Source organism: Plecotus auritus (assembly GCF_963455305.1).
Source record: "Plecotus auritus genome assembly, chromosome: 9".
Lineage (NCBI taxonomy): Eukaryota > Metazoa > Chordata > Mammalia > Chiroptera > Vespertilionidae > Plecotus > Plecotus auritus.
In genome coordinates, this window is record NC_137783.1 from 69,549,653 (window position 1) to 69,564,720 (window position 15,068).

The window sequence follows — 15,068 nt, forward strand, 5'->3', positions numbered from 1 at the left end:
GACGCTCTATCCACTGAGCCAAACCGGTTTTGGCCCAATTTGTACTTCTTAATCCATTCACCTTTTTTACCCAGCCTCCCAATCCCCCATCTCATCTGGCAACCCTCAAAATGTGCTCTGTATCTATGAGTCTGTTTCTGTTTGTTTGTTTTGTTTTTTAGATTCAATTGTTAATAGATACGTATTTTTTTGCCATTTTATTGTTCATATTTTTTATCTTTTTCTTCTTAAAGAAGACCCTTTAGCATTTCTAGTAATACTTGTTTGGTGGTGGTGAACTCCTTTAGATTTTTTTCCCCCTCTGGGAAGCTCTTTATCTGATCTTTGATTCTAAATGAGAGGTTTGCTGGGTAGAGAAATGTTGGTTGTAGGTCCTTGCTTCTCATCACTTTGAACATTTTTTGCCAATCCCTTTGGCCTGCAAAGTTTCTATTGAGAAATCAGCTGACAGTCTTATGGGAGCTCCCTTATAGGTAACGAACTGCTTTTCTCTTGCTGCCTTTAAGATTCTTTGTCTTTAATCTTTGACATTTTAATTATGATGTGTCTTGGTGTGGGCCTCTTTGGTTCATCTTGTTTGGGACTTTCTATGCTCCCTGGACTTGTATGTCTATTTCCTTCACCAACTTAGGGGAAATTTTCTGTTATTATTTCTTCAAATTGGTTTTCAATTTCTTGCTTGCTCTCTCTCCTCTTTCTGGTACCCCCATGATGTGAATGTTGGTTTGCTTGAAATTATCCCAGAGGCTCCTTATACCACCTCATTTTTTTGGATTCTTTTTCCTGTTCTGATTGATTTTTGCTTCCTTATAATCCAAATTGCTGATTTGATTCTCGGCTTCATTTACTCTACTATTGATTCCCTTCTAAATTATTCTTTATTTCAGTTCATGTACCCTTCATTTCTGACTGGTCCTTTTTCATGCCATTGAGGTTCTATGTTCATTGCACATCTTTATAACCCACTGGAAACCCGATGCATGAAATTCATACAGCCTTGGCTGCCTCGGCCCTCGTGGCCCGGCTGCTGTCACCCTCTGTGGGGCAATCGATCACAGAACCTCACTGCCCCCCCCCCCGATTGATCGCCCCGCAGAGGGTGGCGGCAGCCCTGTGGCCATGCCCCCCATCCACTGGTCATTCCAGAAGGTCGTTCCGCCGTCCAGTCTAATTAGTATATTAGCTCTTTGTTATATACCTGGTAGGATGTTATGAACTCTGCATCTGGTAGATTACTTGTCTCCATTTTGTTTAGTTCTTTTTCTGGAGTTCTGTTCTTTCATTTGGGACATGTTTCTTTGTCTCCTCATTTTGGCAGCCATCCTGTATTTATTTCTATGGATTAGGTAGAGCTACTATGTCTCCTGGGCTTGGTAGAGTGGCCTACAGTAGTAGGTATTCTATAGGGTCCAGTGGCACAGCCTTCCCTATCACCCCAGCTGGGCACTTGAGTGTGCCCCCAATGTGGTCTGTGTACCCCTTCTCTTATAGTTGAGCCTTGATTGTTGTTGGCATATCAGTGGGAGGAATTTACCATGAGGCCACTTAGTGAGAAGGATGGGGCATGCCCAGGCCAAATGCTGTTTATTTGAGAGGTTTTAGAAAAATCTGAAGCATGAGCCAAGACAGGCCATTAGAATGGAAAAGCCACTGGAAACAGCTTGGATGGGCCTGAAAGTTGGGTGGGGTGGGGTCTCAGGAAATCACCAGGATGGGGCTAACAGTGTGAGCCAGGTTAATGGAGTCTCAGATATGACACCCACCTGCCAGCTCTTTGGGGGAGGGCTCAGCAAAGGAACAATGGTCTCTGCCAGCACTTCTGTCTGGGAGAAACCTGGACCCCCAGCTCACGCCCTGATATGGGACAATTCAGTTCCTCCTCATATGCCTCTGGTGCCTTTCAAGCTGCTGCCCCTGTGCTGCAGCTAGAGGGAATGAGTCTGAGTAAAGATCATGTGTGGCCCTTTAAGAGGAATGCCTAGGACTTGAGCAGCCTCCGTCTCCCTCAGCATCAGTCCCCTGTTTTTTAGTCAGAAGTTATGGGGAGCCTGGTGTGGGGCTGGTATCCCTTTCTCCTTAGGGGGAACTCCCCAGCCGAGATATCCCTCCCAATTTTTTTTTTAAATAAATCTTTATTCAGATTATTACAATTATTTCTCCTTTTTCCCCCCATAGCTCCCCTCCACCCATTTCCCACCCCACCTTCTGCCCTTACCTCCCCCCCACTGTCCTCATCCATAGGTGTATGATTTTTGTCCATTCTCTTCATGAACCCCCCATACCCCTTTCCCCCTGAGAATTATCAGTCCATTCCCTTTCTATGCCCCTGATTCTATTATATTCACCAGATTATTCTGTTCCTCAGGTTTTTAATTCACTTGATTTTTAGGTTCGCTTGTTGATAGATATGTATTTGTTGTTCATAATTTTTCTCTTTACTTTTTTCTTCTTCCTCTTCTTTAAGAATACCTTTCAGCATTTCATATAATACTGGTTTGGTGGTGATGAACTCCTTCAGCTTTTTCTTATCTGTGAAGCTCTTTATCTGCCCTTCAATTCTGAATGATAGCTTTGCTGGGTAGAGTAATCTTGGTTGTAGGTTCTTGCTATTCATCACATTGAAAATTTCTTGCCACTCCCGTCTGGCCTGCATAGTTTCTGTTGAGAAATCAGCTGACAGTCGTATGGGTGCTCCCTTGTAGGTAACTAACTGTTTTTCTCTTGCTGCTTTTAATATTCTCTCTTTGTCTTTTGCTCTTGGCATTTTAATTATGATGTGTCTTGGTGTGGTCCTCTTTGGATTCCTTTTGTTTGGGGTTCTGTGGGCTTCCTGGACTTGTAAGTCTATTTCTTTCACCAGGTGGGGGAAGTTTTCGGTCATTATTTCTTCAAATAGGTTTTCAGTATCTTGCTCTCTCTCTTCTTCTGGCACCCCCACAATTCTGATGTTGGTACGCTTGAAGTTGTCCCAGAGTCTTCTTACATTATCTTCAACTTTTTGGATTTTTTTTTTTTGCTTTTTGCTTTTTCGGTTGAGTGTTTTTTGCTTCTTTGTATTTCAATTCTTTGACTTGATTCTTGTGTTCCTCTATTCTGTTTCTGGGTCTCTGTATAATATTTTTTATTTCAGTCAGTGTATGTTTAATTTCTAGTTGGTCCTTTTTCATATCTTCGAGGGTCTCGTTATATTTATCGGCCTTTTCTAGGATATTCTTAAAAAGTCTTATAACCGTAGTTTTGAATTCTATATCCAGTTGTTTGTTTTCCTCCATTTCTTTCGTTTGTGATCTGATTCTTTGACCCCACATTTTCACTGATTCCCTGAGTTGGTAAGGTAGATATTTGTGCTAGGTTTCCAATATGGCCCAGTGGGTCTGCTTCCCCAGTTAACCTGAGGTGGACACTCTTGGTGCACCCCTTTGTGGACTGTGTGTACAGCCTTGTTGTAATTAAGTCTTTATTGTTGTTGGTATCACTGGGAAGAATTGCCCTCCGGGCCAGTTGGCTGTAAGGATCAGCTGTGTCTATGCTGGGAGAAGTTCGGTGCTGGAGACAGCCTTATAGGATTAGACTTGCCAAATTGCAATAGCCTCTGTGCTCAGCTTGGATGGGGTGGAGTCTCAGTCTTGGCTTCCTGTCAGCCTTGCCCTTGCGCGCATGTGCGCTTTCAGTCCTCCGCCTTCCCCAGCTCGAGTCTCCGCCTGAGAGTCCAGACTCCCCCCACAAGAGCGTGGGTCCCCAGGGGCTCGCCTGGAACTGGGGTTCACTGCAGTCAGAACTGGGGCTCAGTGCCGTCAGGAGCCTCTGACTCCCTTTCACTAGGGAAAGCCTGTGGCAACCTCCGCAATCTTTGTGCGCACTGGCACGCGCGCGCGCGCTTTCAGTCTTCCACCTTCCCCAGCTCCCGAGTCTCCGCCCGAGAGTCCAGACTCCCCCCACAAGAGCGTGGGTCCCCAGGGGCTCGCCTGGAACTGGGGTTCACTGCAGTCAGAACTGGGGCTCAGTGCAGTCAGGAGCCTCTGACTCCCTTCCACTAGGGAAAGCCTGTGGCAACCTCCGCAGCCTTTGTGCACACTGGCCCGCGTGCGCCTTCAGACTTCTGCCTTTCCCAGCTCGAGTCTCCGCCCGAGAGTCCAGACTCCCCCCGGAAGAGCGTGGGTCCCCAGGGGTTCGCCCGGAACTGGGGTTCAGTGCAGTCAGAACTGGGGTTCAGTGCGGTCGGAGGCTTCCTTCCCCCTTCCGCCAGAGAAAGTCAGCCAGGCTCTCAGCCGCCCTTCCTCTCTGCGCGCACAAAGCCCCTTTGCCGTACCTCCAATTCTCTGTGAGCTTTTCTCTTTCCTTCTAGTTGTAGAATTTTCACTCAGCCAGCTTTCCTGTGGTTCTGGATGGTGTCCGTTCTGTCTTTTAGTTGTAGTTTTGAAATTGTTGTGCGAGGCAGCAGTTTAGGTGTTTACCTATGCCACCATCTTGGATTCTCCTCCCTCCCAATTTTTATCTGCCTCACAAGGCTATGGGAGCAGCCTGTTCCTTGTCTCCCCCCCTCCTACCAGTCTCAGTGTGGCTTCTTCAGCTTTAATTCCTTAGTTGTAGGACTTCCATTTGGCTAGATTTCAGGGGTTCTGAATCATGGTTGTTCTGTACATTAGTTCTAATTTTGACATGGTTGTGGGAGGAGGTGAATAACACATTTACCTATGCTGCCATCTTGACCTTCAGAAGTTCTAGCAACACAATTTTGGAAGATGGACAAGTGAGAGCTGATTTTGTAGCAGGAGGGAGTAAAGCCTGCAACGTGACTGCCTGTGGAGGAGAGGGACAGAGAAACTAAGAAGTAAGCCATATGACACTGCAGAACCCTGGAAAGGATCAGGAATTAAAAGTGGGGAGAGTCTGCCAAGTGATAGTGACTTGGTCACTGGGTGGAGCTCTGATCGCAACCTGGCACTCCCGAAACAGAACATGCCATCATTGCCACTGGAAACAGTGCAATTAGAGAAATATTATTGATTTTTATTTATCTTAGGGAGCGGGGAGGGGAAGAGAGAAACATCAATTGGCTGTTCCACTTATCTACTAGTATGCATTCATCTGTTGATTCTTGTATGTGCCCTGACTGGAGATTGAACCCACAATCTTGGCGTTATCAGGATGATACTCTAACCAACTGAGCTACTCAGCCAGGACAGTATTATTTATTTAAAAAATAAAAGATTGGGCCCTAGCTGGTGTTGCTCAGTGGATAGAGCATCAGTCTGCGGACTGAAGGGTCCTGGGTTCAATTCTGGTCAAGGGCACATGCCTGCGTTGTGGGCTCAATCCCCAGTAGGGCGCGTGCAGGAGGCAACCAATCAATGATTCTCTCTCATCACTGATGTTTCTATCTCTCTATCCTTCTCCCTTCCTCTCTGAAATCAAGAAAAAAATATATTTAAGATAAATAAATAAATAAATAAATAAATAAATAAATAAATAAATAAAAAAGATTGGAAGCAAATAAAGTAGGTTAAGATTCAACAGTATGGTAGGTACATAGGTTTTGCTGAATTTTCTCAACTGTGTGATTTAAAGATCTCATTAAGAAACCTACTTGAAAGAATGAAACACATGTAACATTCACTCAGTCAAGTTTATTGAATTATTGTGTGCTCAGCACTAAATTACAAAAGATAAGGGAAAAATACTCCGCACTCTATTGATTTGCAGGCATTTCCATGTTGCTTTGTAAAGTGTCCTTAGGTTGTTTTGGGGTATGTGGTCTCCTCCTTCTCCATGTCCCCCAAAAGCTTCCAGCACTGTTGAAGTATGTGCCACTATGGATATCCCCTGAAGAACAGGGGATGGGACAGGAAGGGTGGCCTCTTGCTGATGGGTCAGAGCTGAGGTTCCCTAAAGGGGAGACATGTTGAGGGAAACCACCAACCCCAGGGGGGTTCAAGGTCCTCAGTGAATCACAGGAAGGCCAACGTGGGAGAGCCACAGAGAGGCCCTGGGACCTTCACTCCCCCCTCTCAGGAGAAGTGCTTGAAGTGCTATCACTGTAAGAAAAAGATGCATAGCTACATGCTGTCCTGGGTGCTGCCAGGCTCCTCCCCTCCTTCTTTCCTCCTGATTGTGCTAACACCAGGCACTAGCACCACCAGAGGCCAATGAGGAGTCTAGTGCCCAGTGAAGAAGTGGTTAAAGGTCCAATGTATAACCTATGATGCTCAAGAGAAGGGGGGACAGTGGGGACAGAGGTACCAGCAGAAGGGACTGGTCTGCGCTTGGTTGACGCCCTGGGCCGGGCTGCTCCCTGTGCACAGGGCATTTTATTTCTATGCAATAAGCAGGGCTCTAAATGTTCAGAGTGAGCAAAGCTACACAGCACGGAAAGGAAATCCAAGACATGTAGGCCTTCCTAGTCCCATACCAGGCATGTCCCTGTGCCTGCTGTGCGAGGTGCTGAGGAATACTGGTGGGAGGCACAGAGCAGGCCCAAGTCACCAGGGCCATGCCACACTTAGATGCCAGATGACATCAGAACACACAGGTAAACAGCTCTATCCGCTTGGCACAGGCATCCCATGCAGGCCCCCAACCTGAATAAGAACAAGGGCTTGGGTCCGGTCAGCAACCTGTGCCCTCAGGGTCAAATCCAGTGGAACCCTCCTGTGGATGACAGAAGCACCCCAGCCAGGGATGCAAGCACAAGTGGAAGTGGCATCTCACTGGCAACATGGCCAGGCAGAGGATGCCTTGGAGGGAAGGGTGCACAGGGGCATGGGCACCTTCTGTCTCACCCTCAGCTCAGAGCCAGATCTCCTCACTGCTCACACTGGACACTCGGTAGATGTAGCCCAGCATTGGGAGACGGATGAAGCCTGCCGGGTCAGAGATGCCCAGGAGTCTCGGTGACACTCATTCTTGGAAGTCAGGAGACCCCTCCCTGCCCCTAGGGACTCAGAGGCATAAGTAAAAGGGCTGAGGAGCAGGGGAGGATGGTACCTCGGCTGGTGAGAAGGCCGCCGGGCTCTGAATCCAGAAGCTCTGGCTCTGGCCGGCTGTTATTCCAAGCTGTCTGTCGGTCCGCTGGTTTCCCTATTGGGTGACAAAGGGGGTAGTGCCAGGATAAGGAGTGCGCCTGATGGGGCCTTGCCCCTCCTAAGTACCAAGGTCTCTTTTTCTCTTAGAAGCATCTCTGAAGCTCAATTGATTAGAGCTTCATCCCGATACACCAAGGTTGCTGGTTCTATCCCCAGTCAGGGCACATATAAGAATCAACCAGTGAATGCATAAATAAGCAATAAATTGATGTCTCACTCTCTTCTCTCCCCGCCACTCCCTTCCCCTTCCTCTCAAATCATTAAAAAAAAAAAAAGGAAAAATAGCAGCACCTCTGAAGATAAAACAGGGGCCACAGAGGGTCCTGGATGTACCTCTGGAGTCTGGAGTGAGGTCGTTGAGCTGAAGGTTGGATGGGAGGGACATGTTCTCCCGGGGCAGGCGCACGTTGTTGAGCTTCAGGTTGTTGGAGTCACTGCAGGGTGGACAAAGCCTGGGATGTGCCCTGGCTCCAGCAGGCTGAGTCCTGCTTTGGGTCCAGTTCTAGGACTAGCAGCAGCTACACCTCCATTCAGTCCAGTTCCCCAGCCCAGGGGCAGTTACCTAGAGAGCAGTGATGGGCGCCGGGAGGGGCCTGAGGAGAGAAACCATACCACCACTTCAGTGTGCCCACCCATACCGGCCTTTGCCCCCTGCCCTTCCAGACCCAGGCCCCTCAGGCAAGGCAAGGGGTCTCTCAAACGCCAGCCCTGACTCTGGGACCAGAAATGCTGTTCCTAGTGCCTGGCCCTGCCACCCAGATGCCTGTGATTACCCATGGCCACACCCCGGGGACACTTGTTCTGCCACTTGTCAGATAACTGGTTCTGCCTGCCCTACTTTCTGCCCTGCTGCTCACCCTGCCCTCATCTCCACTCCCATAGCCACCCTATCCCCCACAACTTTGGCCCTACCTTTGGTCTTCTTCTCTTTCCTGCAGACCAGGCAGGCCACTAAGGTGCTGAATGCCACCAGGGTGCCCAGCGATAGCCCTCCGGCCACAATGATGCCCAGCAGTGGCACTTCCACCCGAGTGGCCAGGAGTCCTGCAGGTGGTCCTTTGGTTAGGTTCCAAGAAGGCAGGGCCCCCAACTCTGAGATGCCACAGGTCCGACTCTGTCCTCCTTGCCCAAGGTGGCTGGGGACAGCTCACTCACAAGCCTCATCCAAAGGGCAGCAAGTCCTCCCGTTTCTGTACTGATAGTCCACGCTCACCTTGGGCTGGGAGCGAGGCACTGGTGACCCCCACATCGTTGGCGGCGACCACAGAGAGGTTGTGTGTCAGGTTGCGAAGCTCCAGCTGCACTGTGTGGTTGGTGAGCCAGGGGTAATTCTGGGCATCCAGCACCAGGAAGTTTGAGGTGTTGACAGTCACCGGCCCATCCTGGTCGATCCAGGTCACATTGGCAGGTGGGTTGGCACGGACCAGGGCAAAAAGAACCACTAGGAGGCCCTGGCCCTGAGCTTCCTGGTACTTGGCTCCAACCTGGGCAAACTCCGGTTTAACTGGGGCAAAGCAGAGGCCACTGTGTTCTCGCCACAGCTCCTCATACTCCTGCCCTTTCCTCCCAAACCCAGAGGGTCTTCTCCTCCAGGGGACTCTAGGAAATAGGATGGCTGTGTCCACCTCAGAGGCAGCATTTTGTAGTGATCAAGAGTATAAACACAAGCCCGGCTGGTGTGGCTCAGTGGTTGAGCATCAACCTATGAACCAGGAGGTCATGGGTTCGATTCCAGGTCAAGGCACATGCTGGGGTTAGGGGGGCTCAGTTTCCCCAGTAGGAGGCATACAAGAGGCAGCTGATCAATGAGTCATCATTGATGTTTCTATCTCTCCCTCTTTCTTCCTCTCTCTCTAAAAAGTCAATAAAAACATATTTTTAAAAAAAGAGTATAAACACTAGAGCCAAAATGTATGGATCTGAACACTGGCTGTGCTTCTTACAAGCTAGATGTGTGATCTCTGCCAGATTACTTTACTTCTCTGTGCTGTTTTCTTATTTGTAAAGTGGAGATAACAATAGAAATTCGCTCATGGGATTACTGTGAGGATTAAAATTAGTTAATATTTGCAAAGTGCTTAAATGTGTGTTAAATGTCCTATTAGACCATCTGCTATGTGGCTGCTGGGGGTCCCTGGGCAGAGGACCTCTCCCCCTGGCCCCCTCCGGGACACTCACATTGCACATTGAGGATGACAGAGGCGTTGGCTGCCGGGCCACTGCCTGGGTCCTGCAGGGAGCAGTTGAGCTCATGCTGGGACCGCTGGGCAGTGACAGTGAGGGTGCTGGTGCCTCCAGAGAAGGCCTCCCCGCCCACACTCAGCAACCGTGAGGTGCTCGCCTCCTGCAGCTGTCCATCCAGGTACCAGGCCAATCTGGGGGTGCCAGACACCCCTGCCACTCGGCAGGTGAAGGGGTGGCGTTCATTTTCCCGAAGTGCCAGCTCAGCCCAGGCCTGGCCATCGATTTGTGGCGCCAACTCCCCCCAACCTGGAACACGACAGAATGTTCTGGGTCGGGATGGTACTGCTCTGTGACCAAGATGAGGTCCAGTTACAGAGGGGCAGCAGGCGGAGAGAGGTCTCCGACAGGGAGTGGCTGCATCGTGGGTATGTGGGTCAGGGGAAATCCAGCGCTGCAGCCGAGGGCCTGAAGGTCGAGGTGCAGGCAAGGAGGGGAGAGAAGACATGGCCTAGAAGTGTCTGAAGAGGGGTGTACCTGAGCTCAGGAGGGCTGGCAGGAGCAGCAGTGTGTGCGGGAGGGTGGCTGGGCCTGCGGGCAACGCCATGGTGGCGGCGGCCTGGCTGCCAAAAGAAGGGGGCGGGCCTCGACATTAGCCAGGTGGTAGCGGGCAAATTTATTCCTCCAGGAATTAGCTCTCCAGAAACAAAAATAAAACAAGCAAGTAAACACAAATGTAGACCGACCCACAGAGCGGAAGGCAAGGAGGCGAGCAGCCAAGCACAGAAGGCCGAACCGACTCGCAGGCGAACTGGCACAGCTCGGCAGATGCAAACTCCCAGCCCGACGCGACCTGCCCCAGGCGCAGGCGCAGGCCCCCCGCCCTCGCGCCCCACCCCCAAAGGGGCCGTCTGCTCGAGACCCCGTCTCACCCCGCCCCCCGCCCCCATCCTTCCGGTTGCGGAGGCGAGGGTGGGCTGAGGAGAAGGTGGTCCCGCAGACGGGGTCGCGAAGAGCGCCCACCCCGCCTCCCGGCCCTCACCTCGCCGTCGGCCCAGCGCAGCCACAGGCAGTGATGGGAGCAAGCCTGCCGGGCGGCGCCGCGCTGGGTTGGACCAATCAGCGCCGGGGCCGCAGCCGCCTGCCCCGCCCCCGGCCCCCGCCACGCAGGCGCGTCCCACCCTGGGCGCCGGAAGTCCCACTCCCGGCCCCTGTCGCCTGCTCTGCCCTGGCCCTGCCGCGCAGGCGCCTCCCGCGGCGGCGCAGAAACAAGCGGGAGACTGTCGAGCCAGCAGCTTTATTGGTTGGGGCGCCCCTACCGCCCGCGGGGCTCAGCGCAGGGTGCGCTCCCCGCGCATCTGCCCCATCACGTCGGCCAGCATGCGGTTGCACAGCGCGGCATACGGGTTCAACAGCACCAGCTGGCGCCGCGCGAAGGGGCTGCCCAGCCGCGCCGCCTGCTCGAAGTCCCGGCGGGCGTCGTCGTCCCGGCCCTGCAGCCGCGCCAGCAGCCCGCGCTGCACGAAGCTCTGGCGGGCGGCGCGGCCCCGGCCGCCGCTTAGCGCCACGGCGCGCTCCAGGTCCTCCAGGGCCCCTGCGGACAGCGAGCACAGCCCGGGCTCAGGCCTGGCGGCGGCGGCTGCTATTACATCACACAGATGGACCCGAGAGCCGTAGACTCGCCCTGGCTCCTGGCTGCGGCCAGTGGCTGGCAGAGCCCTCACCTGCCCCACACCCACCACACGCACAGTGCTGGGAGCTTTTTGAACAGTCACTGTGTTCATGAATCTGGCCCGTGGCTGGCCTGGAGCAGGCAGTTTATTCCCCACATGGACCTGGTTCCCCATCTACCACTTGCCAGGTGACTGAGTCCCAGAGCCCCAAATAATTACAGTTTCTTACAAATACAGGCAAGTCCATATCTCTTTCTTTTTTCTTTTGAAGGCTTTTCTCTCTTTTTTTCCATTGTGTGACTTTTTTTAACAATGAGGAAGTGTTCTCCTTAGTGCCTTTTTTTAAAAAAAATTGATTTTTAGAGACAGGATGGGAGAGAAAGAGAGAAATGTCTGTCTCCTGCACAGTCCCTACAGGGATGGAACCTGTAGGCGTGTGCCCTGCCGGGGAATTGAACCTGCCAGTCTTTTCGTGCATGGCGTGATGCCCAACCAGCTGAGCTACACCGGCCGGGGCTCCATTGTGTGATTTTTAAAACTTTCTCCACTGACCGCCTTTCCTCATTCTTTATTTTCGTAGTCTTCACTTGTATCTAATTTTCTTTGAAGGGGGTCTTGGAGCCAGAGCTGGCCTGCCGCATTTTTATTTTTATTGTCCTTATAAAATACTGGGGTGAGGCATGTGAACTCAGCCCCGGGGAGCCTGCTGGCATCTACTGTAGGGCCCATGAGCTGTGTTTCTTCTGGGTTCTCTCACTTCATTCTTGCTCTCCATAAACGAGAGACCCCGCCAGGATGGTTGGGGAGCTCGCCATCCTAGCAAGGCTGAGCTGCCTTCTGGCTGTTTTGGTCCCCGGAACCCAGCGAGGGCTCTGGACCTGGGCCTTTGAGCAGCTCTCTGATGCCAGCACTTCTCGGTTTCCCTCCGAGGAGCTGGTCTGGAGGAATGGAAAGCCTCCTCCAGGCGAATGGCCTCTGGTCCTCTCTGGGGTTTTGGTCTGTAGGCTGTCTCCAGGAACTTTACAGCCCTGCCCTGCCCGAGCCAGACCAGCCTGAACGAGGGACCCTCTAGGTTCTCCGCTGTTCCCATAATGGAGTCCAGACCCCCAGCCTGGCAGTACTGGTCCCAGGAGCATGCCCACCACCAGAGTCTTAACAGTCTACTAGACTTCTGTGACTCACCACTGGTCGGCCTGTGCTCTGGTTCTTACTATGGCCCCTTTTGTCCCACTGTCCCCACTCGGGCTAGAATGACCTAAATGCGGCAAGTCTGATCCAGTCACTCCCGGTTAAAACCCTTTAGTGATTCCTGTTTACTTCCAGGCCCTGCCCCACTCCCTGGTCCAGCCAGCTTGAAATTGTGATGTTCCCTTGTACCTTTCTTTCATGCCCTTCTGGATTTCTACAGGCTGTGCCTTCTCCACTTCCTCCCCTCCATCCAAAGAACTCCTACTCATCCTTCAAAACCCACTCATCAGGAGCAGATCCTTCTCAACCTATTATGGTAATTATGTCTGTCCTGGCCCCTAGCCTGCAAGCTTCTTGAGAAGCAGTATCACTCTGGAGCCCTACCATCTGGTTCCAATCCCAGTTCTGCTACTTCTCAGCTGTATGAGAGCAGCATGCACCTAACCTCCATGCTTCAGTGTCTTCATCTGTAAAACAAAGATAAGACTACATACTTCCAGGGTTGTTGTGAGAATTAAAGTAGTTACTACAGCTTACATGTGAAGTGCTTAGTGGCTGGCAGCCACATCGTAGTTGCTGTGTCTTTTATCTTTGCGTCCTCAGCACCTGGCCCATTATTACAGTAGTAGATTCTCATGAAATGTTAAATAAATAAATGGAATGCAATATAATCTGGCTTTCACAATAGCCCCAAGAGGTTAGCAGGGACCATAATATCTCTCTTATAGGTAAGAATGCAGATTCCAGAGTGGTTGAATGACTCCCCACCCCCAAACCCCAACCCTACAACCACTTCATCTCAGGTCTGTGCACCCCAAGGCCCCTTCTGTAGAGGTTCCAGGGCACCTCCCCTCACCTGCCACATCTCCCTGGAGCCGCCGGGCCTGGGCTCGATTGTTGTAGGCTGACGCCCTCTCGGGCAGCAGGTTGATGGCTTGGCCAAACCTCTCCAGTGCTGTGCTGAGGTCGCCGGCCTCTGCTGCTGTCACCCCCTGCAGCTCCAGGGCCTTGGACTGCTCCAGCTGTGCTTGCGGGAAAACTCCACCTGTGCCAGGGAGGGAGCCAGGAGGGGGCAGGCGTGCGGTTGGGAGCAAGAAGCAAAAGCCACCTCAGGCTTTGGACACGTGAGCCAGAACTGACTGGGCTGAGGGGTGGGTCACAGCTGGATAAGATGAGGTATTTGGGATGGGGGTTGTGGCGGGGGGTGGGGGGCGGGGAACCGAGGTCACCCAAGGCTAAGAGCTAGCACTGCCTAAGCCCCAAAGGAACCTGGGAATGAAGAGAATGAAGCTCATGCTCCTTAGCCTGCAGCTAAAAAGACTTGCTCAAGGCCACACAGCCTGTGAGTTGCACAGCTTGAATTTGAACCCAGGTCCTTTCCTGAGCTTGCCCCCGTTTCGCTCGATTGCACTGCCTCCAACACTAAGGCTCTGTGACACCTCCAGATCACGAAAATCCCTCCTCACATATCCCCAGCTTTTCAGCTTTAAGTCTCAGTAAGGCTTAGGCGTCACCCCTTTAGAAACAAGGACATAAAAACCTCAATGGGGCCCTAGCCGGTTTGGCTCAGTGGATAGAGCATCAGCCTGAGGACTCAAGGGTCCCCCAGGTTCGATTCCGGTCAAGGGCATGTACCTTGGTTGCGGGGCACATCCCCAGTAGGGAGTGTGCGGGAGGCAGCTGATTGATGTTTCTCATCAGTGTTTCTAGCTCTCTCTCCCTCTCCCTTCCTCTCTGTAAAAATTCAATAAAAAATATATTTAAAAAACAAACAACAATAAAAAAAACCTCAATGGGGACACCAGTCCCCACTGGGACCCATGGAAAGCCAGAGTGCACTGTGGGAGGATCGGCTCAGTACTTGCTTGTGATGGCAGGTGGCGCTGAATGCTCGCTTAGCTTGGAACCATGCAAGAGCCCTGCCTGCCCTCTTCCGGTCTTTGTGGTGAAATTCTGTTATGACAGTGATGTGAGAGTTTAATAGCACCCTCCTACCCTCCAACACAGTGAAGCTTGGATCATGGGGAGAATTGAGTGGTGAGGTACATTCAGAGGTGTGAGGTCTGAAGGACTGAGACAAGCCCTGGCCCTTTCCTCTTGGCAGTGACTCTTGTCAAACGCTCATCAGTGTACAAGGGATCCGCAGATCTTTTAAGGCCAATCTCAATCATTGCCCAAGGGTCTGGAATAAACACGGGGTTTTGCAAGACCACCTACCGCAGCCTCCCCAGGAAGGCCTGCAGACCAGCCAATGTAGAGAGCTATCCTCCAAGGTCAAATACTCACCTTTATCTTCTTCCTCAGCTTCCTCTCCTAGGTCCAACCCAACAACGTCTCCAAATGGGGTGTCAGGGTTGAAGATGGCCTGCAAAACCGCCTGATCGTTTAGAGTCCCCATGGTGCTCAACTCCAAAACTGTGACTCAGGATGAGCGGAGGGAGGGAGAAGCAGTGAGTGGGGTCTGAGCTTTGCAGCCAGTGGATCTGAGGGAGGTTGTTTGAGGACCATCCCCATGAAGAGGAGTGTCTCCCATTCTTTTGGTTACAGTGTAAACTGGATGTCCTTTGGCCCTGGGTTCGTGACCCTGGCTTGGCAGAACATTTACAGCTATTTCTCAACCACCTCCCCACCAGCACCCCCATCCCAGGAGAAACAGTAAATAAATACAAGTTCAGGCTTAAGGTGGAGTGGAGCAAAGAGCCATGCTGTTCAGGCGCTCCTTTGCATGCTTTTATTATATTCAGATCTGGAGGAAACCAACAGAAGCCAGGGCTGGACTACCCATGGATAAGGGAGGGGGTATGCAGGCAGTCTCTGACCCCTGGAACCGCTGTCGCCTCCCCCGTGTCCGGGCCTGCATATGTCTTCTTGAACCTTTCTTTAAATCCAGGATTAGGTGCTGAGTACACATCATTGATAAGGAAATACTGTGGAGAGAGCCAGT

General features: G+C 51.8%; 2 protein-coding genes across 16 annotated transcripts; both read right to left on the minus strand.

Annotated features, from left to right (window-relative positions):
* Positions 1 to 5,607: 5,607 nt before the first annotated feature.
* On the minus strand, positions 5,608 to 10,424 carry TMEM25 (transmembrane protein 25). Of its 15 annotated transcripts, none has more exons than XM_080642514.1 (10): positions 10,306 to 10,419; positions 9,801 to 9,886; positions 9,261 to 9,572; positions 8,296 to 8,586; positions 7,995 to 8,126; positions 7,645 to 7,675; positions 7,416 to 7,516; positions 6,985 to 7,077; positions 6,780 to 6,860; positions 5,608 to 5,886 (listed from the first exon to the last, which is right to left on the minus strand). In XM_080642514.1, exons 2-9 carry the CDS (start codon positions 9,868 to 9,870, stop codon positions 6,787 to 6,789), a joined length of 1,104 nt encoding a protein of 367 aa, XP_080498640.1. In that variant the 5' UTR covers positions 9,871 to 9,886; positions 10,306 to 10,419; the 3' UTR covers positions 5,608 to 5,886; positions 6,780 to 6,786. The 15 variants fall into 15 exon arrangements, with proteins under 15 accessions (XP_080498640.1, XP_080498636.1, XP_080498638.1 ...); XM_080642501.1 differs by having other exon boundaries at positions 5,609 to 5,823; XM_080642513.1 differs by having other exon boundaries at positions 5,609 to 6,648.
* Positions 10,425 to 10,541: 117 nt separating this feature from the next.
* TTC36 (tetratricopeptide repeat domain 36) lies at positions 10,542 to 14,674 on the minus strand. Its single transcript, XM_080642515.1, has 3 exons — positions 14,411 to 14,674; positions 12,981 to 13,169; positions 10,542 to 10,857 (listed from the first exon to the last, which is right to left on the minus strand). Exons 1-3 carry the CDS (start codon positions 14,520 to 14,522, stop codon positions 10,595 to 10,597), a joined length of 564 nt encoding a protein of 187 aa, XP_080498641.1. The 5' UTR covers positions 14,523 to 14,674; the 3' UTR covers positions 10,542 to 10,594.
* Between the last annotated feature and the right edge of the window lie 394 nt (positions 14,675 to 15,068).